The sequence below is a fragment of the Tenrec ecaudatus genome, chromosome 11 (assembly GCF_050624435.1).
Source record: "Tenrec ecaudatus isolate mTenEca1 chromosome 11, mTenEca1.hap1, whole genome shotgun sequence".
Lineage (NCBI taxonomy): Eukaryota > Metazoa > Chordata > Mammalia > Afrosoricida > Tenrecidae > Tenrec > Tenrec ecaudatus.
The window spans coordinates 69,187,043-69,212,311 of record NC_134540.1 but is presented as its reverse complement, the minus strand read 5'-3'; the positions used below and the strand labels follow the sequence as shown (position 1 = coordinate 69,212,311).

General features: G+C 47.7%; 1 protein-coding gene across 1 annotated transcript in view; it reads left to right on the top strand.

Annotated features, from left to right (window-relative positions):
- The window catches only part of ACOXL (acyl-CoA oxidase like), a 360,344-nt gene that overhangs the window by 191,955 nt on the left and 143,120 nt on the right, over positions 1-25,269 (top strand). Inside the window, exon 12 of the mRNA XM_075562669.1 lies at positions 6,170-6,259. Within this exon, the coding sequence (XP_075418784.1) occupies positions 6,170-6,259 (90 nt within the window). The remainder of the gene's footprint in view (positions 1-6,169; positions 6,260-25,269) is intronic.

Sequence of the window (25,269 nt, the reverse complement as noted above, 5' to 3'; positions counted from 1 at the left end):
GATTGCCTGAGGAACACCCAACCTGTCTTGGAAGACGTATACCAGAATGCTCCTTAAAAGGAGATACGGTGAGACAACATGCACATACCTTGGATGTGTTTATCATGAGAGACCTGTCCCTGAAAATGGACCGAATGCCTGTTAAAATAGAGGGTCAAGGCATCCCTTCCATGAGATGGATTGACACAGTGCTGTGAGAATGGGCCCGGACACAACAGCGGTTGTGAGGATAGGGAAGAACTGGCAGTGTGCCCTTCCTGAGGTGCATAGGGTCACGATGAGCCAGCACACCGAACAATCACATCGCCGTCTGGGAAGGAAGGCCCGCCCATCTGCTTCTGAAAAGTTCCAGCCGTGAAAACCCTGTGGACAAATGAGGCCAAATAGACACAGTGACAACTGGTAGTTACCCTCAATTTGTTTTGGGGGAGCAGGGTGCAGAAAGCCTGTCTTTAATTTGCTCAGATGCATTTATTAAATTAATCACACAGTTAAAAAGTCAGAGATCACTGAAAACAGCCAGAAAACATTTAACTTTCAGAGTGCAACGTTTGAATCATAAAATAAATTGTGTGGAGCTTACACTGGAATGAGAAACAACTTTAATGACATTTACAGTGAGTTGTTAACCCAGATGGCTGTGTGCAGAGTAACACTATCCACCGAGTGTGCTTGCTCTTCAAGGGAGATAAGACCCTGGGCTACGAGGCCCATGAGCATTCGCTTGGCTTTCAGAGTTCCCTCTCCTCTATGTTTCTTTTTAATTATACGTGAAGTCAAGTTAATGGGAAATATCATTCACGTGTGTGTGTGTGTGTGTGTGTGTGTGTAACCTGTTTCTTTGTCACCCTCCCCGCTTTATTCGCTTTACACCCATCCATCCCAACCAGGAATATATATAAACAAATCCCTCCTCCCAGGGGCCCAATAGGGAAAGAAAACACTTGTGGGAACTGCCATTCTATTTAATAACAAAACCCTCAGTTTCTGCTGCACTCTTTTGGGAGAAGGCTTAGCGAAGGATTTCCTAAGGCTTGCAAAGATTTACGCGAGCTGGCGAGGCGGTCAGCATCGACTATCTCCGTTGGTGAACGCGCACCATCTGAGATCAGGCTTTGCAAGCGTGCACGGTCACACGCGCACACGCTCACTCTCTGTTCTGTGATGTTTTTATTGCCCTCCTCGAAGCAACAGTTTAGTTTTTCCGTTAGATGGACCAAGAGCCCTACAGTGGAGAGATTCCCACCAGAGATATACAGGGCACGCATCCAGCCCATTCTTTGGGCACAGTTCCTGGGGAGACCTGCCTGATCTGGTAGAGCAGGGAGTGGAGTCGGGGCGAGCTCATCTGGGGTATTTGAAACATCCACACTGAAGTAGAGGCCCTCGTGCCCCAAATCAGCACAACTCCGGCGGCAAAGGACTGGGAGCGTGCGTTGGGAGATGGAGCCCAGGGACTGTCATTTAGTTGGCACGTCGATGCGGACGCTTGAGGACCCTGTGCTATTTGCTGACCATATGGCTTTGGCGTTGGGGATGCAGTCCTCCTCTTTCCCAGGGACTGCTGATAAACTAGGAGGCTTAGAAAAAGTGGACAAACTGCCAGGACAGCGTGATGATGCCCCGCCTGACGGACAGGCAGAGGGACAATGCGGAGTGGCGAATCTGGACTGCCATCACAGTAGGAAAATAGCATGGGGGTCACAGGGCCTCGGTATCCCGGGGCACGCCAGGGTTCCTTCTTCTGAGCAGCAGCAGGTTTCTCACGGGAGGCACTTGATTCCAGGAGAGTGTCCCATGGGACGAGAACTCAGGGAGTTGGGGCACCCGAATCAGCATGTCTTCCCTGCGGATTATTCCATGTCGGCCCCTGAGGCCTCCTGGGTCTTCTCCGCCTTCTTCAAGAATGGAGTTTTCCTGGCCTCCTGAGCTTGAAGCTGGACTCCCTGGAGCTGGGAAGGAAGTGCACTGCCGAGACAAGTCTGTCTGTCAAGGACAGTGCCTGGGGAGTGAGGAAGGCATCTTCAGCCAGACTCAGAGATGGCAGAGGCCCCAGGTCCTATTCTGACATCGAGGGCGCAGCCTTGAAGAGCATCACAGGCCGTCCCTTGTCTCCTGGTCGCTTGCTCTCTGGAGCCTTGGTGGGGACCTACCTGTAGAATGCATGCTGTTCCCTGGCTCTGTGAGCCCCCTGGGGTGCCCCAGTCTGTGGGAGAGGGGTGCCTTCTTCTCAGGGCCCAAGAGACTAGGTCTTTGATCTTTCTTGGGAACACTCTCAGAGTTCCTTTAAGTGCTGTCTTTTCCCGGATTTCTCGCCCTCGGCTTAGGGCTTCTTCCCTGCACCATCTGCAAAGAGCAGGCCCCGGAGAGTCCTGTCCGGGTGCTTGCTCTCGGCTGCTGCTCTTGGTCCCACCCCGAGCCCTCTGTGAAAGCTAAGGGCCTGCGCGCTGGGCTGATTAGAACCTCACTTGGCATTCTCTGGGAGGGCATGACCCCCTTCTGGGCTGGGTCCCCCATTGGGAGAGTCTGGAGTGTCAGGACACCACCTGGTAGCACCATCCGGCACCCCAGACTGTAGCAGCTGGGGTGAGGTTTGCATTCACGACTTTGGGCCATGGCTGCGGCACATTACCTGTGCTCAGGCCCTTTTCAAGCGTGTCAGAAGTGAGCACAGGTACAGCTGGTCTCTGACTCAGGATGGCGTTCTGTCCTGATGACTCTGTCCTAAGTAGGTTCTTACCTAACTCCCACACCTCCATTAAAAACATTTTTTAAAGCTTTCATTATTAATACCTTTTATTGCCATCAGTGTTTTCTATTCTTCTGATCTTTATTTATCTTCGGGTGTTGGAAACATGACACATGTGCGTGAACATCTGAGCCAGGTTACGTCAGCAAACAGTACGCAGCCGCCCTGAATCTAGTGCACACTGCTCATGATAAAATGCAGAAAGAGCAAAACCGATGGCCATAAGCACGGCTTGTCTTAACTCCAATACTTCACACACTGGGGGACTGCCTCCATCGGAATCGACTCGATGGCGGCAGTACACGTGAGTTTGCCTGTGTCTGCCCAGTTCACCTCCAGCCCTCGACGACTCGGTTCACTCATCCCTTCGATATCTGAGCTGTGGTGACCTGTGGCCTTGATGGACACTTTTCCAGGGTGTCTGCTCTCACTTCATCTTACCCAAAGCTAGGCTAGCTCTATGGCATTTGAACTTTTCTCTTCGACAAGGAATGTGGCCAGCCCATCCATCTGCCCACTGGGCACTTGCTTTGTGGCACTTAACCCAGGTCAGAGGGGTGGTTGAATCCACGTGGCATGTAACGTGAGTCTGCTCATTTGTCTTCTCACCTGCTGTCCATCACCTTACCCAGGTGTCTGTCCAGTCATCTGTCCTACTGGTAGAAGATAAGGAAGCATGTGTGCATTCAAGGTAGATGGCCCCAGGCTCGACCCTAATTAACCACTCACCGGCAAGTGCTGTACTCTGGAAGTCAGCGAGTGCTGCATTGTGCTCCTCCAGTGGGGTAGGCTGCACGCTTGTGCAGGGGATGTACCTGAACCTGATAAAGTCTGTGTCCCTGAAAAATGCACCGTCCAGATGGGCAGGCAGACAATGAACAGCTACATGGATAGTTGGTTGGAGCACTGTTGTACAACTGCAGTAGCATGATGTTCGGTGAACAAAAAGCAATACAGGCAAGGGAATCGCCGTGATGGTGGTCCGTGGGGCCACTGCTCAGCGAGAAGGTCAGGAACAGCCTCCGTGGGGAAGGAATAGAGGGAGGAGGCGCCACCGAGATAGAGGGGCACGCTCCAGGCAGAGGGAAGGCCACGACCAAAGTGGCTGGAGGAGAACGAGGACATTTCACTGACCCTCAGCTTTCTCATCTCTGAAACGTGAGTAGTGAGACGTCATGAAGAAAAGAGGTGACACCACCACACATGGGCACCTAATACAGACTCAATCCTTCGTCACGGCTTCTGACAGTGTGCTGGGCTATCAAGTCTCGTGAAGACTGAATTGCCCATTGCCCTTGAACCAAAGACCATGGCAGGTGAAACCCAACAGGAGAGCCTAGGTGATAAGAGCGGAACTTCGTCTAGGGTTTCTGAGGCGGGGAATCCTCATAGAAGCAACTGCCTCATCTTTCTCCCATGGAGCGACTGACTGGTGGATTCAAGTGATCTAGTGATTTCCTTTGCTTTACTCACTGCACCACCCAGACTCCCTGAAGGCTGGATATTTAATGCTACCATTTCCCTACACCGAACCTTGGGAGATTATTCAAGAACATTCTGAGCCCCTCACTCTTCCTCTGTAAGCTGGCAGCGGTGACACCCATCTCCCAGAGTTGTGGTGAGAACCACGAGTATTAAATGAAATAAGTGAGGTTTGCACAAAGCATGTCGCACAGTATGTGACTGGTAGTGGGCACTCCATCAAGGGTAGACCCATGACGTTTCAAAGGAGTCAGCAATGCCCGTGGGGTGGGGACACTCGGAACGTGTGATCACATTGTTAGGATGGGGTTTCCTGTGGTTTGTTTAGGAGGTGGCCGAACCTCTGTAGGATGGCAATGCTCCCCATCTAGTTATTCATAAATAGAATTCATTTAGATTTATTTAAGTAATTTAAGTTTAAAAAGTAATAATTATTTAAGTTATTAAGTATTTCTACAGCCTCCTGAAGACTCTTTGGCGTCTGTAAACTTCAGATGCTAACAGTCTGCACTTGGCTGGCCGGGCTGCCCTCTTGCGGAGGGCAAGGTGGGTTCACTGAAGGAAGTGGGGCCGCTCCTCACAAGTTTCCTGGACCCTGCAGGTAGCAGAGCATGGTGCAAAGGGTTAACTCAATGGGCTGCTAACTGAAAGCTTGGAGATTCTAATCTACCCCTAGTAATCTAGTCCTGGTAATCTACTTCCCTAAATCCAGCCATTATAAACCCCCGGAGCCCAGTTCAACTGTGACCAACACAGAGGCACCAGGAGTTGGAATCTCCTTGCTGGCTGCTGGTACTGGGACAGGCAGCAGGAGCCCAGAGGGTCCCAGAGAGTCAAGGGTAGGAGTGGCAGGCAAGAGCATTGTTCTGGGACCCACCATATCCCACCATGCTTGAGACTTTTGAGACTAAAGCTTGCGTTGATGGCAATGCATTATTAATGCAAATGTTAAAGACTCCTGGGAGGAGGTGCCTAACACCTGTCTCCCAAAGAGCCTTTGAGCGAATGGATTGGTGAAAACCGATTTTGGGTCAGAGGGAAAGAGCCTGGAAAGTTAATGAAGGTGGGGGAGGGGAGCATGAGTGCTGAAGGAAGGGTGTAGACGCCTTCCAGAGAAGAAGGAGCCTTGGGCTAAACAAAGGCAGGCTCTGCTTCCTCCGCATTTTGTTTGGGGCCACACCTGTTTCATCCTGGGCTGTTAATTCTCCCGTTTGTGTGCATGCACACTATTGATACTTGGAGAATGACTAGCCATCAAAATGAAGTTAAACAAATAACAAGTTGGAATATTGATTTCTGGTGCCTCGTGTTTAATGCTGGAGTCATGGTGGCCTAGTGGTTATGGGTTGGACTGCAATCTGCAAGGTCAGCAGTTTGAAACCATCGGCTGCTTTGATGGGGCTTTCTACTCCTATTAGCAGACAGTCTCTGACACTCTCTCTGAGGTCGCTATGAGTCAGCATCATCTCGAATGCAGTGAGTTTGGGTTTAGGTTTGGTTTTGTTGGCCTTTTTAATGACAGCAAGAGGCAGAGAGGTGATTTATTTAAGATATCTGTGTTGTTTCCCGAGAGTCAGAGGTATATTAGCCAATATTTGCAGGGGTGGGAGATATTAGACCCCTACATATGGTAGAATATAAATCATCAATAACTTGCTTCTGCTGTAACTCAAAAGCATGAGACAAAATAAGCCCAATTTGTTAAAAATGTTTGCGAAAATATGACTATTTTCAAATGTTTTACTAAAAATGAAGTTGATAACCCACCGATAATACCCCTGGACTAAACATTGACATGATGCATCAGTGTTCTTACAGGGAACAGAGCTATAAGATTTTGTTCTCGGGCTATCCTGCTTTTTAGATTTAGAAATTAATTCTGCATAAGCTTGGGATTAGGGATTTTACCTGCATCTATTTCCTCTTCTTCTGCCATAGGGTTACATGATGGAAAATCGAATCTCCGCCTTAAAGTGTGACACAGACGTGTTTGTAACATTCGAAGGTGACAACGTTGTTATGCTGCAGGTAAGATTCAGGAAGTGTTTATTTTTCATCAACAGTATAACTTTCAAGATCAAGCGTTATCTAAAAAATCTAAAGTATTTTGTGTGCTTTATCTATATCAGATGTCTGTATTCGATTGGCAGGTGTTTTCCTGTTAGGCACTTGATTTTTGCAGATGTGAGAGGGGCATCAGATGATTTCTCTCCTACTTGCTCTTTGGACAGAGCCCTGGTAGGGCCGCGGTTAAGCACATGGCTGCTTGGCTGAAAGGGTGGCAGTTCCGATACCCCAGTGGCTGTCGGGGAGAAAGCTGTGGCAGTCTGCTCTCATAAAGATTGATGGCCTCCGAAACCGGTCCTTCTGCTCCTGCCACCCTCGAGCGCCGTGATGAGTCGGAATCGACTCGATGGCACTGCATTCTCAGTTAGACTTTGATGACATTATTTTGGTGTAAGAAAACGACTTCTTGTGCACTCTCAGGCAGATTTCTCTTCTAGGGAAGCCAGTCCCATTGAATATGTCATGCCCCAGAAGATGAACACACACACAACATAAAAAGACAGTTTGCCAAAGAAAGGCAATCGAGTCGCCTCAGGAAGCATCGAAGCAATGTACATCATGGCCTAATACAGTGCCATTTTCTTTCCGTCTCCCACGGGCTCGTGCTGACGAGCAGGTTCAATCACTGGCACAAGTGACCCTAGCTGACCTCCTCAGGCTTCTCCATGGCCACAAAGCAAGGGTCACATGCCTCTGCTCTCCATCCTTCTGTACTTTTTCTGACACCAACCTTTCCTCCCGCACCACTGGACTTCTCTACTGGGCGTGGTCAGTTGTTGAAATGGCCACATCAAATTCATAGATAGGACTCACCATTATGTGGCTCCTGAGGGAAGTTACTAGGCTTTCACAAGCCAGGATTGGTTAGCAGTAAGGATCCAGTCATTGGTCCGCCTCTCCTCAGCCAGCAGCTGAATCTCACTGCCATCCTCCGCCTCTCAGCCACGTGCTCCATGGCCTCTGCTTTCCTGGACCAGGGGGCCCGCCTGTCACTCTATCTCACAGTCCCAGGGTCTCAGCGCTGCTTCTCTTGCTCTGTCCCATAGTCTCCATGCCACAGCCTCTGGTGCCTCCGCCACTTCAGATGGAGACCTGGAACGTGCTCTTCCAATGGTCCTGGGCTTTCTCTCTCTGCTCCTGCTGCAAAGACGGCTCATCCTTTCCATCCCCAGAGGTCAGGGGGATGGGGTAAAGCTCACCAATCCTCTCTATTAGTGCACAGGGTGTTTGCAAATCATTTGGTGGGAGTTACAGCGACTAAATGTCAGCCCACCACAGCATGATTGAGCCTGGGATTGGTGAGGACCCAAGGGACACTCTCCCATGTTGTTACAGACTCAGGGCTAACAAGTCAGTCCTGGCTCTTGATGAGCGTAGGACCGAGAGAAACTGCTCTTTAGGGTTTCCGAGACGGTAGCAGACCCCCATCTTTATGGAAGCAGACCCCATCTTTCTCCTCCAGAGCAGCCGATGGATTTGAACGGCTGACTTGGCTGTTAGCAGCCCAGCAGTTAACCCACTGTACCAGCAGGGCGCCTTTGTTGTGAAGGGCTGTATGTAACTCTCCTCCTGCAGCTCTGTCTTCCAGACAGGAGAGGCGCACTGCACTCTTGCTTCCATCAGTGCATCCTTGATTGGAGCAATAGATCTGGGATCTACGTGTTCAGCCATAAGCAAACGGCTGCGTAAAGCATGTTCTGGACACTCAGTGGGGAATGGCCTAGCTCTGGAGTCCCTGGGTGGCCCAGATGGTTAATCGAGAGACTATTAATAGGAAAGTCGGCAGTTGGAACCCACCCAGAGGTGCCCTGGGAGACAAACCTGATGCCCAGGGCTTGTCAAGAGTTCGAAACAACCCGTCAGCAACTGACAGTGACAGCAACAGTGTCATACTGAGAGAGTTTGTAGCAGACATAACAAACGGAAAACATGTTAAGTCAACTGATATCAAATGATACAGAGAACAAAGTCGCAAGCTTGTGTTTTCATTTGAACAAAGAATAAGGACTTTCAGTTCCACCAAGTCGAAAGGCCCCAGACCTTTCAGGTCTTTCATCTTCCCACCATGACACCCTGGACATAGCACAACAAACACTCACAGACAGACTCTGAAAGGTGGAAAGGGGATGGCGGGGGTGGGGGTAGGGGGCTTCCTCGGGACCTGTAGGACTTGAAGAAAAACAGGATAGTAGGCATCCATCCTAAACCACCTCCAACAGGCACAGACAAATAAAGCCCCGCAGCCAAACGGCCAGGAAGAGGGCAATCTAACAACCGAAATCTCTTTGGCAACCCCCAGGATCCATCAGTCAAACTCCGTGGAAAAGCAGCGCAGCCTCAGGGGTTTAGAGCTACTTTGGTAATAGACATGGGGTGTGATTGGTGGAGAGACGGACACATGGGTAAATAGAACAGAATAGAGAACCCAGAAAGGATCCATACACAAATATACTGAATTGATTTTCTTGACAAGGTGCAAAAATAATTCAACGGAGAAAACATAGCCTTTTCAACAAACAGGGCTGGCTGGAATAATTGGGAATCCAGGGGCAGTAAAATAAACTCAAGTGAAGTCTCACACCTTATAAAAGTGAACTCAAAATGGATCCTTGCCTTAAATGTGTAACATATAAACTCATCACACTCAGAAGGGAAAACCAAAAACATTCAGGAGAAAAATCTTTGAGACCTATAGACCAGGCACATGGTTCTTAGACTTGACATCTGAAGCATTCTTCACAAGAGGAAAATATGAACCACCTAATCACACCAACTGAAGACCCTACAAAGGAGAAGACAACAGGCTACAGACCGAGAAGGTTTGTGACAACCATATAGTCTATTGAAAGACATGGTCTAGGAATAGATAGCAAACCCTGGAAATTGTCAACAGGCAAAGTGGGGCTTTTGTACAAGAAAAGCCAGGTGGTTTTTGAAAAAACAGAGAGAGCTGGGTCAGGCAGCACTGCACGAGATTTCATGAAAGTACGCGCGGACAGGAGTTTAAGTACAGAAAGAGTTTAAATACAAAAAGTACAGCAGTTTAAGGCGGTTCGCAGAGTTTAAGTACAGAAAATCCAGGAACTTGAAAGAAGAAAATTCTGATCGGTCGACATTTGTAAAAGAATGTTTTAATGGACCAGATAGTTCCAATCCTGGGTGCATTGTTTTGTTCATCACTAGGCTTGAGTGAATTAAAGTCTGGTTAACTTTTGGCTATTTTGAAAGCTAGGCTGAGTGAAGAACCTTCTTGGGAGCATGCTGTGGGAGTCATAGCTCCCTGACCTTTGCTGAATAAGCAAAGGATGTTGGAGAGATGACTATAGAGATCAAAATGATCAAATTGACTGGAATGGCTAAAACCTTGTCCCTTAATCACCCTCTCTGATACACTTCGGGCCTGACCTGGTTTTCAAGATTTTCTCTGTGTGCGTGTGTTCTTTTGGGGTTTATCGCTGATGTATTTTGTCATTGTGGGTGGCCCTCGGGAATCTTTGTTACGTAATTTCTGGGGATTTTGTACATGAAACGTAGGATCGATGAACATATAGAGACAATAAGTAGAATAAGGGTTCCTGGGGTGTAGGGTGGGGGAGGGAGGGGGTCGTCAAGGGGAGCTGATATCAAGGAGTTCAAAAAGGAAGAAAATGTTTTGAAACTGATTGTGGTAGCAACTGTACAATCCTGTTTGATGTGATTGAACTATGGAATGGTATGATATCTGTATTAACTCCCAATAACATGCTCTTGAAAACAATGGGATCCGGCCTGCAGATATGGCAGCCTGTCTTCTGGGTTCTGTAAAGCTCTTTAGCAAGATTCAACCTTAAAACAATCAGTCCAATCAGAAATGGGTAAGAGACATGAGCAGACATGTCATTAAAGTAGAAACGTGGGTAGCAAATAAGCATAGGAAAGGATACTAACCTCGCTACAGTACTCTGATCCTCCATGATCTCTTTGCGAGGGCCAGCATCAAGCAGACCATGTCATGAGAGCTCACAGTTCTTAGAGGGGGCTAGAATTAAGTGGGAGGCCCACATTCACTGGGCATTCTTGAAATGATAGAACTAAAGAGCTAGGGGACAGACCAGCGTTCTGGTTGCCAGAGTTCAGGAAGCAAGGGGACTTTCACACCCTTCACAAGGATATCCTGCAGGCTCCTCAAGGGGCACCTGGTCTGTATCCCAGCGTGGCGGCAGTCACATGTACTTACACGTCTGGTAAAGTTGCAAGTAACCAAATACTCACCCACATGCCAGTGACTGCTTGTAAAATTGGTGAAATCCAAGTCAACTCTGGATTGACCAATATCACTTTTCCTACTTGTGATCCCATGATGTAGTTGCACATGATGTGACCACGGGGAGAGAAACTGGGTAGAAGATACAGGAGATTTCTGAAATACTTCTTATAATGGCATGTGAATCTATAACATATAAGAATAAATAGTTCAAGAAAGGAGATGATGAAATAAACCAAACAGAAACCTATTCATGTGTTAGGTTAGGAAGAGACACCTGTCAAAGTACAGGCGGCGGCTGTCTGTGTTGTAAGGACCCTAGATGCTGTCAAACAAACTAATTTCATTTTTCTCCATCTTTTCAGTAAGTGCCTGATATTTATAATGAAAAAATTACTAACTAAAAAGTAAAGAGTCACACAACGCTCGGCAGGCATCTAGTTTAGTTCATTGAAAAATGAGCTACTGTGTCATGTCGGCTATTTCCTCCCCTCTATTAGAAGCTAGAGCTTTAAGGGTTATCTGTGGTTAAATAATAGAGTCCCTCGTTGCATAGTGGTTCGAGACCACCAGCCAAGTCAGCAGTTTGAAACCACCAGCCAGCTTCACCGGAGAACCACAAGGCTTTCTACTCGTAAGAAGAGTTAGTCTTGGAAACACCTGGGGGCAGTTCTACTCTGTCCTGTAGGGTCACTGTGATTCAGGATTGGCACAATGACAGTGCGTTTATAGTAAAATAATAGTCTGCTAACTGAAGGCTGGTAGTTCGAACTCTCCCATTGCTACATGGGAGAAAAGGTGAGTCTGTCTGATCCCATAAAGATCTACAGTCTCAGAAACCCAATGGAGAAATTCCACTCTGGCCGGTAGACTAAAACTCTGAGTTGACTCAATGGCAGTGGGTTTGGTTTACAGTAAAATAAATATTTGGGAGATGCCTTAGTTTGCATTTTCTAGAGAGGCAAAAGAGAGGCTGACTGATGTCCTTCAAAGCATTGACTCACACATGCGTGCAACTGTGTTGTCTAAAATCCATGGGCCAGACAGCAGGGTAGAAACTGCTGCTGGCGACATCCTACGAGCCCTCAGTCAGAAGACAAGAAGCCTGCCACAGAGCTAGTGCTTCCAGAATCCATTATCTGCTGGAGACGGACCACACTCCCAGGGAAACGGCCCTTTCAGCTGATTGGCTGATCACATCAGATCACGCGATAGAAAGAAGCCACATTGCATTGCATGGCACCGCCTTACACTGTGGAACAACAGCCAGTGGAGTATCTGGTCAAACCACTGAGAAGCCTAGCCTTGCCAAGTTGACACAGAACATTCACCATGACAGGTGGGAGCCATTTAAGAATTGCAATTTAGCTTGTGGGAGATTACATTTTGCCCATACTTTTACCTCCTTCCTGCCAAAATGTTGAAACAAAACCACTTTTTAGATGCTATTCTGTCATTCAGACTTCACACTAATTCTCATTCTCCATCTCTTCCTGCGATCCAAGTGTGTGAGGTTTTTCGACAACTTTCTGTTAGGGAGTACATTTCAACTTAAGCTTGTGGTTCAGCACTGCTTGACCCCTGACGCTGTGAGTCAGTATTTTCATCGACTGCTGTAGTTGTGGGTTTTAGGGAAGAGCTGTCTGATTCAGTGATGGGGTGGTCACGGTTTCTAACTATGAACTGAAGTAGAATCATGTGGGAGAGACGGGCTCCCTGGTGTGTATCCTATGATGGAAAACTGGGAAATGAAAGGGAGAAATTCTGGACACAGATAGTAGTGTCCAGGGATGCTGGGCTGGAGGAGACTGAGCTGTCTGTCAGGAGGAAGACTATCAGCATGAGGAGGCTGATATAATTAAAGTTTATTGTGCCAACCTGACCGATAAACACATGTGGGGTTAATTGAAGGGCAGAGAGATAAATGGCTCGGTGAGCCTCACCTTTCTAGTTCTCAGGTCTCTTGCTTTCTGATGGTCGGAGCAGGGTGCAGCTGCTTTATAGCCAGTTCCCTGTTTCAGCTGGCAAGGCTCACTTCCTGCAAGACATCCCTGAGAAGAAGCCCCATGGACCTATCCCGATGCAGCCCTGGGTGCTGGAGCAGTTGTGTGGAGACCCCTGCCAGCGCTGAGATGCTTACATGTTCACTGAGTCGGCTTTCCTCCTGCAGTTGGCGTCATTGTGTGTGTTTTGTGAGATGGAGGAGGACTTTGTGGATTGGTGTTGGACATATGGGCTGATGTTGGACATGTGGGCTTGGGCATCACTGGGTAGGGGTGTTGATGTGCACTTACCCTTTATATAAAACCCTCTCTTATACATATGAGTTTCTGTGGATATGTCTCTAATGTACGCAGACTAACAGAGGCCACGCACCTTTGTGCACGGGGGCACATGCAAGTATTCCCAGGCCTGGGCCGAGGAAGGAAACCGGGCTGGTGTAGGCTTAGAGTCTTCTGAAAAGGAGGAACCAGAGATCTAAAAATCTTACCCCTACTCAGGGCTCCCCAGGAGAAAGATAGGGCTGTCTCCTCCATAAAGACTAAACGTCTCGGAAAGCCAGGAGAGTCCTACTCTGTCCTATAGGGTGGCTCTGCGTCAGCATGGACTTGATGGCAGTGAGACTTTTTTTCTTTTGGTTTGCCACTGCCTGGCATACTAACACCGCAGACTCAGAAGTAAGTAGCAACCGATCAACATAAACCACATGGTTTGGACAGACTGTTTGAGTATCGGGAACACACTTACCAGCGCAGGCAGCTTCCCCAAACCCCAGTTTCCAGGTGCCAGTCAAGGGCCATCCTTGTGGAGCAGGCCCATCTAGGAGCAGCAGTCTCAGGCCTGCGATGGTAAGTCTTTCCTGGACCCGATGACGACAGAAGATAAGGCAAGTGTCTGTCCTGGGTTTGTTTACTGAGAAGGTGGGGGGCAGGGGTGGTGGTTAGAGGAAGTGATTCCAAGGCACCTGGAAGTAGAAACAAAGGAGAAGCCACTCAGCCAAGGCCACAGAAAGAGAAAGCGTTCAGTGACAAAGCAAGGCAGACTCTGAAGCAGGAGGAAGCTCGGAGCCCCTCCCGCTTCAGAGCCTGTCACGGCCACTGAAATCAAGGCTAGAAGATAATGTGTTGGGAGGAGGGTTGCCAGTGGGTGGGAACAGAGGATGAAGAATTTTGCCTGGCATCGGAATGGATGCATCAGCCTGAGTAGATGGAGATGAAGGTGACGGTGGTTTTTCTTTGATGTCTCTAAAGAGACTCTGGGTCCAAGGAGATAAGAGAAGGAGAGGTATTTGGGCAGCGAGTAGGGCATTTGTTTAAAGAGCTGCCTACCAGCAAGACAGTCAGCCTTCCACATGAAAGTGACTGACGACTCCAGAACCCTGCTGGGGGAGCACTCCTGGCAGCTTGTCCAGGGACCTGGTCTCCTGGACTGGGAGATGGCGTCCTGGGAGTAGACTATCTCAGCCCCGGGGAGGGCATCAGCTTGCTGTCTGCCCAGGTGTCCCACTTTGTACCCAGAGCTTCCAGGCTTCCATCTGGGGGTAAGACCTACACAGAGAACGGGGAAGTGGTCCTGGCTGCCTACACGGATCCATCTGGTCTTCCGATGATGATCTTGTGGGTTGGAATGTGCCCATTTGGGAAGGTCAGCTGTAATTTGATTTGTTGAGGTAAAGAGAGAACTCTCAAGAGGCTAGGGAATGAAGCATAACAAAGTCTGGTTAACCTTGAGAAGAAGGAGAATTCCAATGCACTTAATTGGGCTCATGCAAAACCTATCCATAGACCAAGAGGCAGTCATCCTAGCAAAACAAAGGGATACGGTGTGGTTTAAAATCGGAAAGGAGTGTGTGTGTGTGTGTGTGTGTGTGTGTGTGTGTCAGGGCGGTGGGGCTGTGTGTTGTATACTTTTAACACATGCTTTCTCCATATGAGAAGCCGGGCTATATGAGAAAGAACATGACATCAGGATTGGAAGAAGGCTCATTAACAACCTGTGATACAAAGATAACATAACCATACGCACCAAAAGCAGAAGACTTGAAGCACTCTACTGATGGAGATCGGACTGCAGTCTCCATATGCATTCCAAGTCAATGTAAAGAAAACCCAAATCCTCCCAACAGGACCAGTAAACAACAGCGCGACAAGCATCATGGAAAAGATGGGCTTTTGTCAGCGGTTTCCTTTCAGTTGGATCCACAGTGAATGCTCACGGAAGCAGCAGCCAAGAAATCAGATCTGCTGCCCAAGACCTCAGCAACGTGTTGAAGAGCAAGGACTTTATGGGCTACTTTAAGGGCTACGGTGGACCTGACCCAAACCACAGTGTGTTCAGTCACCTCCTGTGCACGTGAAAACCAGGCAATGAACAAGGAAGACTGCAGACAGACGGATGCACTTGCTTCATGGCGTTGGCGACGAATGTTGAAAGAAACGAGGTGAGCAAACGAGGGCGTCTTGAAAGAAGTACAACTGGAATACTCTTGACAAGTGACGATGGCCAGAAAGACCAGTGCCGGAGAAGGACATCACTTATAGTACAGATCCACTGTCAACGAGGACGATCTGCCATGAGATGGATTGACACAGTGGCTGTAACAGGGGACTCAAATACAATTGTGAAGATGGCGCAGGCCTGGACAATGTTTCATTCTATTGTATACAGGGTCACTATGGGTTGTAGCTGACTCAGTGGCACCTAATAGAAATATCTGCAACAATAACAACAGCAACGGGACACACCATCGCTCTACTCTCAATGCATCATCCCTTGGCAGTTTGCATATTGCTTTCATACTAGAAGCTATGCCAGTGGTGTTTCAAATACCCCCAGAGATGCCAGGCTTTGGTGAAGCATTCAGACCAGGGCAGAGTAGGAAGAAAGGCTTGGTGATAACCTTTCAATATTAGCTAGTGGAAACCGTATCGACCCACGAGTTAGAAGTTAGAAGGCACTACACAATACCACAATCATCGGCTCACACAAGTCATTGGGAATGTGGTGCAGAATGACATGTCATTGTGTTACTCTTAAAATTGCCATGCCTAAGAGATGAATGGACTCCATCCAAAGTTCCAGAATATTCTGATGTCACTCTAGTTGCTCTCAGTCCTTTACCTGTATTTAACAGTCTCAAATGTGCCGGCCCCATAGCTGGGGCTACTGTCCTGTGGGGGGCTGTGGAGAGCGCAGACGTGTGCTTTGGGGCTTCAATAGTTTTACACATTTCCCTTTAAGGAAGAAGGAATGTGTCTGACCCTGTCATTATTTCCCCAGGGCAAAGGTTGTAGGCCCTTTGTGAAATTTAATTATACCCTCCACCAAATCCAATTACTAGCTCCCCCATGAAATACCATCATAACTTCCTTTTGCCTCACTCGAGTGATACCAGGCCCGGCCTCTTCCTACTCCACTCCGGCAGATTTCCGAAAGAATATGTGTCAGCATCTGTGCATACATTGGTCCTTAACCCTTATTGAAATATGCAAAAATGCAAGTGACCTATCACCTGATTTGCCTAACGACCATGGCATCTATTTTCCAACAAGAAAGTAAAAATCAGGGATGCCAACCCCCCAGGGGCGTGATCCCCATGAGCTTATTCATAATCACCATCAAATAGGATTGAGCAAACCGAGCATTATCAGATACTTTGATTTTGTTTGTTTTTTCAAGATTTTATTCTGGAAATATTCAAGTATAAGGTTGAGAAACGATTACAAGAAATGTTAACACTTTGGCAGATTGACGTTTTCTTTGTAGTATTCCCTCTGTAGTTGTTTGTCTGAGGGGTGTGTGTGTGTGTGTGTGAGTGAAACCATTTGAAAATATATCACAGACCCAAAGACGCTTCGTCCCGTCTCTTTATCTTCCAAGAATAAGGATGTTTTCTTACATAAGCACCATACCGTCATCACACCTATGACAGTGAATGGAAATCGCATACAGTATCTACTAAGGCCTTTCTGACACAAGGAAAACCAACATTCACAAGAAAGAACGAGATGAACACATAGAACAGCCAGCACTGGAGGAAACAGATCCAAGAAGCCGAAATTAATTCGTGTCTTCAGAGGTGAGAGATGAGCTCACACCCATAAAACAAGAACAACCTACTAGGACAAATGACCGCCAGGAAGCCCCTTGCAAAGTTAAATGCTTTTTACCACCTACAAGCCCCAAGGTGAAGGCTAAAAGATACCCTTGAAAGAAAAACCCAGACAAACAACTCCCCAGAATGCAAATCCGAAGGACAAAGGAAGGAAACCAGAGGGAGAGGCTGAGCTAGATGGAGAGTTAATCCAGGGAAACCCTGACCTCCCCTAAACTCTGAGCAGAGTATCCAGGCTCCACCCCCAGCCCCCACCCCCCAAAATCAGAGAAACAAAAGAAGAAACTTTCCTCAATCTGAAGAAAAGCACAAAAACAACTCACTGAAACAGATCAGAGCTTAAAAAGAGCCTAGCCTAGAGAAATCAGAATTCTGCATAAGGATAAAGCTGCTGTGGTGAGTTGCCATTATTGAGTTGGCTCAGGGTGAGCGCATGTATAGTGGCATGAAATGCTGCCTGGGACTGCAGCAGCCCCGTGATTGCTAGCATGTCTGAGGACTCGCTGTGGCTAACGGCAAGCTATTGCGGCCCGGCCTCACCAGCCCTCTATGGTCCCACCAAACACGATGTCCTCCCCTAGTGCCTGGTCCCTCCTAAGGATGGATCCCAAGAAAGGAAGTGGAATCGTTTTCTGTTATTATCCATCATTCTCTCGTTGGCTTGTTTTTAGAAGTGGAGGACCAGGCCTTTCTTCCTAGTGTGAATAAAGAAGACGAGAGCTATTGATGCGTTTGCATGGCGGTGCTGGAGATGAATTTTGCAAGTACCATGGGCTGCTAAAAGGACCAACTTATGTGTCTTCAGAGAAGTCAGGCCAGAGTGCTCCTTAGCGGCAAGGATGGTGGGACTTCGTCGTACACACTTCCGACATGTGGTGAGGAAAGCAGCTCCTGGGAAGGACATCATGTTCCGTCAAGTGGAGGGGAAGGAAAGAGGAAGGCGCTCTAGGAGCCGGGCTGACTGTGACCATGCCAGCAGCACTGGGCTCCAACTTGATAACCATTGTGGGACTGGGGTGGGACCAGGCAGTGTTCTGTTCTGTTTGCATAAGGTCGCTATGGGTCAGAACAGACTCAGTGGCACCGAACAACCATGTCTTAGTCGGCAGGTGCTGCTCAAATCTGCCCCGCAGGGGCCACACTGATAGTGTTTGAAATATCCGTGGCATCGCTTCTAGCGTCAGCACACGTGCAAGCCTCCCCAGGATGCCAAGCGGACAGAGAAGAGGGGAGGATATGACCCCAGAAACCTTAGTTTGAAAAAATTTGAGGTTATTTCCCAAAGAAGGAGAGTCAGACTGACCTTGGATCCTGCAGCAGCGGCACTGACCGTTGGAGCGGCTGCTTGGTTCTGGTAGTGTAACAGGGTCTTGTTCGGCAGTGGCTCCTGAGAGTCTACATTTCTAGCAAGCTCTTGTTTCTGAGGATGTGTGTGGACTCACAACGAAGGGTCTGGAATTCTAGGGAGCTCTGCCTTTAGCATCTCGAAGAAAGCGATTTTGAACTTGAACTTTTTTGTAGCTCCCCGAGTTATTGATCCAATACATGGGCAAAATGAAGCCTCACGGCTATTTGTGGGCTCAGGAAGTTTACCTGCCGGGTGCTTTGTGGGAAAGGTTACTTGAGGAGGAACCGCAGGAAAGTATAAAAGAGTTCGGAATTGAAAAGGCCTGCATCCTTTCTGGAACCAATCCCAGAGCAGTATGTGTAAAGAAATACCTAGATGGTAGCGATGCAGCAAGTCCACACAACAATCAGTCCAAATGAGAACGGGAAGTCCGACGGGTCAAAAGAATGGCTCTAAGAAGGAACCAGGTCCTGTTCAACAAATAGTATGATTAAGAGGCAGGGAGATCGTTGTGATATGATGGTAAAGACATATGTTTCTTCTTGAAACATGAGAAAGAAAAGCCCATTAAGACTCCAGGAAAAACAAACTGCCCAAGACAGGCATGCTCCAGATAGGAAGCTAACTAAGACATGGCATGAGGCTCTATTTGACCTTGACCTTTGGAAGCTTCTCCTCCTAGCAGATCAAAAACCATTAAGGAACGGGTTATTTTTGGAATGAGGTAATGAAGCTAAGGCTAGGAGAGGAGACGTATACTCGATATTTAATACCATTTTGTATGGTTTGAATTTTTCCACCAAGTATACGTAAAACTGTTAAAAATGGCCCCTCCTTTAAATATAAAAAGAGAGGCAAGGAAGAGAAGACCAGGAAATAACAGAGAAAGGAAGTCTTGTGAAGACAATAAAAGCCAGCTCATGACACCCCAGGCTCACCCCTTATCCGCCAGCCCTAGTACTCTTCCAGCTGCACAGCCAGGGAAAACCCCCCATTCTTCTCCCAGGCAAGCGAAATCCCAGGTGCTCGAAGCAGGCTCCCTCTGAGTGCAGTGGTAGGTAAGGCTGAAGAACAGGCTGTCTCCGGAAGGCACGCTGAAGTGTGACCGAAAGAACATCATCACTAGGTTGTAGGTGAGTCCCAGTGAACTGGACAGGGAGATGCTGAGAGAACATAAGAAGAAAGATCTAGATACCCAATCAACCCACTTGCTTCAGTTCTACAAGAAGTCAGAGCTGAGTGGCAGCTGCAGGAGGACAAGGACCAGCTGGTACAAGGGATGACAGGCTGTGGGTACTAGTTCTGTTTACCTGAAAGGTCAGTTGCTTCTCTCTTCTGAGGCTGCTGGAGAGAGGGCTAAGGGCCTGACCAATCTAGCAGAACCAGGGGCAAGTAGATCAAGGGATCGTCCTTGAGCCCTGAAGGCTGGTAATGACACCTAGATGCAGCCCTGATGCTGGCAGAAAATAATTCACAGAAGATACTTGAGGCTGGACAGGTAGGCGGAGAGGACCAGGAAGGTGGCCAAGAGTAGGGTTGGAACTCTGCTTCCATTTAGAAGAAGGTGGTGATGCCCAGGTCAGGGGGGAACATTGTTCATGCAGCGAAAAGGTAGGCTTTAATATCTGTTTGGAAAGTAGAATTGATATGAAACATTTTATTGTTTGAGAATTTATAGAAGTTCTGGGACTACACAGTCTTAGAAAAGCTGACCAAGGTAGTTTGAACAGACGTTATGTTTGTCTATTTCTAAATCCATTGACCCACAAGCAAAGCTGGCCCTCGCCTTTGCAAAACCAGATGTTGTAACATCTAAATATTTAAAGGTTTCCTTAAGGACTCCATGTGTGAGACTTCGGAGAAAAGCCTCGTTCTGGATCCAAGCCACTTGTTTATCTGCATTTCTTTGCTCCCCAAAGTGACTTCTTCATGTCCCGGGTCTTCGTTTTGCAGTGAGATTGATGTTAGCATTGTTTTTCTGATGGAAGGTGCTAAGCAAATTCCTTAGAAGTCTATGGCAATGGTGTGTTTTAAGTTTCATGAGCATCTAAGCAGGAATGATCTAAGGGTGTGACGAATTGTCTGAATCACAACCACCTAGTCAGCATCTGCCATGGGCTTCTGAGCGTTAACATTCCCTTTGTGGTTACAAGGTCCTTGGCCCCCAGTGGAAGTCCCTGGGTGGTCCAATGGTTTTGTCCTAGACTACTAAAGGTTGGCAGTTCAACCCAATTAGTGGTGCTACAGAAGAAAGCCCAGAGACCTGCCCCTGTAGATAGGATCGCCAAGAACTCCAGATGGAGCGTTTCCACTGTGCCACACATGGGCTCTCCCTGAGTGGTCATGGATCCCGTGGCAATAGGTTTGTTGTTGTGTGGGGGGTTGTTTCGGTTTGGCACCCAGTATCACTGATTTGGATGTCAGAACCTGTGAAGAAGGAGCAGATGTAGGTTTTCTCTGATTTTTTTTAATGTGTTTTTACTAAGGCAAATTCCAAAACCAAAACCAAACTCACTGCCATCAAGTTGCTTCTGGCTTAGTGACTGGGCTACAAATGTGCTGCTAATCACAAGGTCAGCAGCTTGACCCCACCAGCTGCTCCTAGGGAGAAAGGTGAGCTTTTCTGCTCCCGTAAAGAAGTGCAGTGTCAGAAACCCAGAGCCCGATAGGATCACTATGAGAGCCCTGGTTACATGTTGGACTGTGAGCTGCGTGTATGCAGCTGTGAACAAGGTCAACAGTTTGAAACCACCAGCCCCTCTGAAGGAGAAAGACAGGCTTTTACTCCCAGAAAGAGTTATAGTCTTAGAAACCCATGGGGCATTTCTACTCTGTCCTATAGGATTGCTATGAGTCAGAAACAACTCGATAGCATTGAGTTTGAATGTCCTTTTGATAGGGCCCCCATGAATGAGGAACAAAGGATCCCAATGAGCTGTTCAAAGGCGAATTTCATAGGCACACACACACACACGCACATATCCAAAGAGAGAGAGGGAGAGAAACGACAATTTACTTGTCCCCAGAAGTGTGACTATAAATGGACCACGGGAACCATCTTGAGCCAGGAAGGTCATGTTCTTGGTGCAAAACAGCCCACCCATGGTACTAGGGCTGTCGATGTGAATCTTATTGGTCTTGTAGTTTTGCTTATATTTAATTTCATAGTTTATAGTTGAACAAGAGCTATAAACATAAGGTGTTTATATCAAGTTTTATGTTTGAACATGTCTAAGTAAAGTTATAATTTGAAACAACTTAAGTCAACATTAGGGGTTAAGGAGAATTTTTTTGTTTCGCCTCTGAAGGCATTTGCACATTGTTCAAGTTGCAGGAAAAAACTTTTTACAGTTTCTTTTTCACAGCTCTCCCATTAATTAATTTATCTGTCACATCTCCAACTTTAGTTCCTTTCTCTTGTTAATTAAAAAAGAAAGAAAGGGAAAAAGAAAGACTGACCTACCCAAGTAACATTTATGCGTAGCTTTTACGTTTTAGCTAATGCCTTAAGAGTGGAGAGTGGGCGTCTCAGGGAGAGAATAACATACATGCACACACACACTGCATGGCCGCCTGCCCTTTCAGGGAAAGAGATTTGCCAGGGCAACTAGAGAATCCCCAGGGACAATGGCATCAACCCTACACTTAGCTTTGAGGGGATCAATTTGGATCTAGGTACTAGTGGGGTGTATCAGCTAGGACACCTCTAGCTTGCTTATACCAGCTTGTCCAACGAAAGTACCTTACACCATAAGAGCACATATCACCCCTCATGGTGATTCCTGGCCTGCTCAGGGGGTGTCTGCCCTTGAGCATTCAGCAGCATCAGGTCCCGTTGGGGTTCCTGGTCTTCTCATCAGTGTCTGAAACAGCTTCTTCAGGAAAGGGAGAGCGAGAGGAGACCTCATTCTGGTGCACCAAGCTTGAAGGGGATGTTCCTGCTCAGAGCAGCTCATTTTGAGATGACTGCAGGGCCGGCCTCAGCTGGACATGACGGCCTCTCCCTAGATGACAGTGCTACAGAGGAAGTCCTGAAGATGCAGTCTGAGGAGAGCAGCCGGTCTGACCTGCCCACATGGGGTAAACCGAGAGGGAGTTCCCCAGAGCAGTGACAGTAGCAACGTGTGGGGCAGCATGTGGTACCCCATCTGAACTAGGTGGGAGTTACTCACGAGGGGCCACACTGAACTTCTAAAGGTGGGTGGGCGGGAGCACTATAGCGCTCCTTTCCTGACTGCGCGGATGGCAGTGGGGACTTTTCGGATGTCAATGCTGAAGACCAGAAGGGTGTATGGTAATTAGGTGAGTGGGACCCGGGATCTCTAACCCTGAAAGAAACCGGACGGGACGGATGCTTTATAACATGTCCTTCTCGCTATGGAACAGAGAGAGATTGCTTTGCTCAGTGTCTGGATCCCTGTTAGATTGTGACTATCTGTATGTTCCTTTGTGTGTGTGTGTGTGTGTGTGTGTGTGTGTGTGTGTGTGTGTGTGTGTATCTATACAAGGTAAGCAGAGTAGGCAATCTTACAGGCACAGAAACTGGATCAATGGTTTCTGGGAGGCATGGTGGGAGGTGAGCAGTGAGCCAATAATGACGGGTACAGGGGAATAGTAAGTGTTCGAAATTGATAAGGAGGAGGGTGGCACTTTCCTGGTCATGTGTGATCAATTGAATTGTATCAGAGAGGAATTAATGAGAGGTGGATGATGGGTAAACATGATAGTGGGGCAGGAGGAAAAGAGAAAAGGAGGAAAAAAGAAATATGTATATATGCAAATATATAAATATATGTGTATTTGTTTATATGAGCAAATGCAAAAGGAAGCAGATGGACTTTGGGCCTCCACTTAAGTCTTAGCCCAGTATAAGAACTGCCTGTTCTAAGAAGGTACCATTGTATGATACCCACCTCCCTGACATGATCACTGAAGGTAAAATGGGTGCATACGCAAATGTGGTGAAGAAAGCTGATGGTGCCCGGTTATTAAAAGATATAGCATCTGGGGTCTTAAAGGCTTGAACATAAACAAGCAGCCATCTAGCTGAGAAGCAACAAAGCCCACATGGAAGAAGCACATCACCTATATGATCATGAGGTGTTGATGGGAAGAAATATCAGAAGTTCAAAAGCAAGCAACCAAATCGATGTGAAGGGGCAAGGATGTAGTGGAGAGATGAGTGGACAGGTCCTGTCAGAAGGGCCACAGGGAAGGGATGACAAATCCAGGGTGTGGTATAGCACTGATGAACTACACAACCAGCCTCTAGTTCTTTAATATTTCTTCCCCTTACTATGTGGTTTTAATTTGCTTTACCTCATAAGTCATGTTAGACTTGCGTATGTTCATTTGTCTATTTAAGATTGTTCAGTACATGAAAGCCAAGATAGATAACCCTTCAGAAACAGTAACAGGAATAATGGTTCCCTGAGGGTACAGGAAAAGAGGGGGAGGGGGGAAGGAGGGGGAATAGGGAGCGAGTAGCATTGATGATTGTATAACCCCAATCAATGGGATCCAACCACAGAATTGTATGTGAATGGATATATTGGATTGTGTAGCACATGGCAACAAACAAACAAACAAACTATTATGGGGATGAAAAGAGGGTCTGAAAAGGGTGTAGGGTGGGTGAGGGAGGGGATAAAGGGGATCTGATATCAAGATGTTCAAGAAGAAAGAAAATGTTTATTAACTGTGGCAGCGTGATTGTACAATACTGCTGAATCGATAGATGAGTGGGTTGCTGCCGTTTCAGGCAGAGGATGAAGGCATCAAGGAAACCTTCCCCCGGAGCCCTCAGCTGAACGCTGCTCGGATTCATTGGCAGGACTGTGCCACCGTGCTCTTCCCTGTCTGTATGGGAGGCTGAGGTGACTGCCAGGCATTTCCATCTCTTTAGTGAGAGGCCAGTTCCCGGAGAAGGTCATCCTGCTTGGGAAAGTAGGCAGGCAGGGAAAAAGAGGGAGACCTTTGCAAAGATGGATTGACTGAACTTGTGAGCACCCAGCTAGTGTAAGGCTATAGATGGCAGTGGAAGCTCCAGATCTATTTTCAGCACCTCCGCCCCCCCCCCCCCCCCACACACACACGTGGATGAAGTCTCCAGCGAATCCCCTCTGACTGCAGGCGAGGGATGAGACTGGCCTGGCTACCAGACAGGGAGCTTGGCAGCATCAATCATGGCAGGCGGAGTTAGGCTACAATGTAACACGTTATCATTTGGTCTTCCTTTCCACCCCTTTTAAAGTTGTTTCCATTTTAATATTGTGTGCTTTCTCTTTGATTGAAGTTTCACTATGTCTTGTGTGGTCATTGCTGTTGGGGGTTCTGTTGGTGTGCTTCCTGTTTGTATTTTCTGCAGGTAAAATCCAGGATGCGTAGCTTAATAGAGACAGTACCGGACAGGGCCATGGTGGGGGGGCGGGGGGGCGGGAAGGGCAAGTAACAATACGAACGAGAAGAAGATGTTCTGAAATGGGTTGTGGTGATGATTGTACAACTCTTCTTAATATGACCGAGCAAGTAAATTGCATGATACGTGACGTCTGTGCCAGTAAAACTATTTAGAAATAACATTTAAAAATAATAAATGTGAAGATGGCCTCCCTGTCAAATAAAGAGAAGATGGATGGACATACTGACTACATGCATGGGCTCAGACATGAGAACAATTGCGAGGACGATGCAGGACCGGGCAGGGTTTTGTCCTGCTGTACATAATAAGGTCTCTCTGAGTCGGACCCAACCCGATGGCACCTAACAACAACAGCAACGACAACAGCAACAACAGTGAGAGGCAGGTTGGAGCAGAAAGAAAAGTCCATTGAGGGCGAGGGCAGCTCAGGGGTCCTGGACGGCCTGGGCGCCGTAGCTGTTGGTAGCAGACATCCTACCAGCAGTGGCCACCGGTGAAGTTGGCATGTTCCTGGGCTGCGCAGCACACTGGGCCAAGCAGAGATGACCGGTACGTCACGGCCTATAACTGGAAGCAGTGGGGAGGGAGGGGCCCTCAAACCCTGCCGACCAGGTCTAAAGCCCAGCACTTGTTCATTTGCCTGCAGAGCCAGCCAGGGATTTCAATACACGCAGCAGATTCATGACATCTCGGCGCGCAGTGGAGTTTGCACAAAACAGAAGGGCCTTGCTCCTTGAGGGCGGCCTATACTCAACCCCCACTGACTATTTTTTGTCAAGGAACAAAAATTTGGATTTCCCAGAAATTCCAATTTTTTTTCAGTAGAAGATAGACATAAAATTTA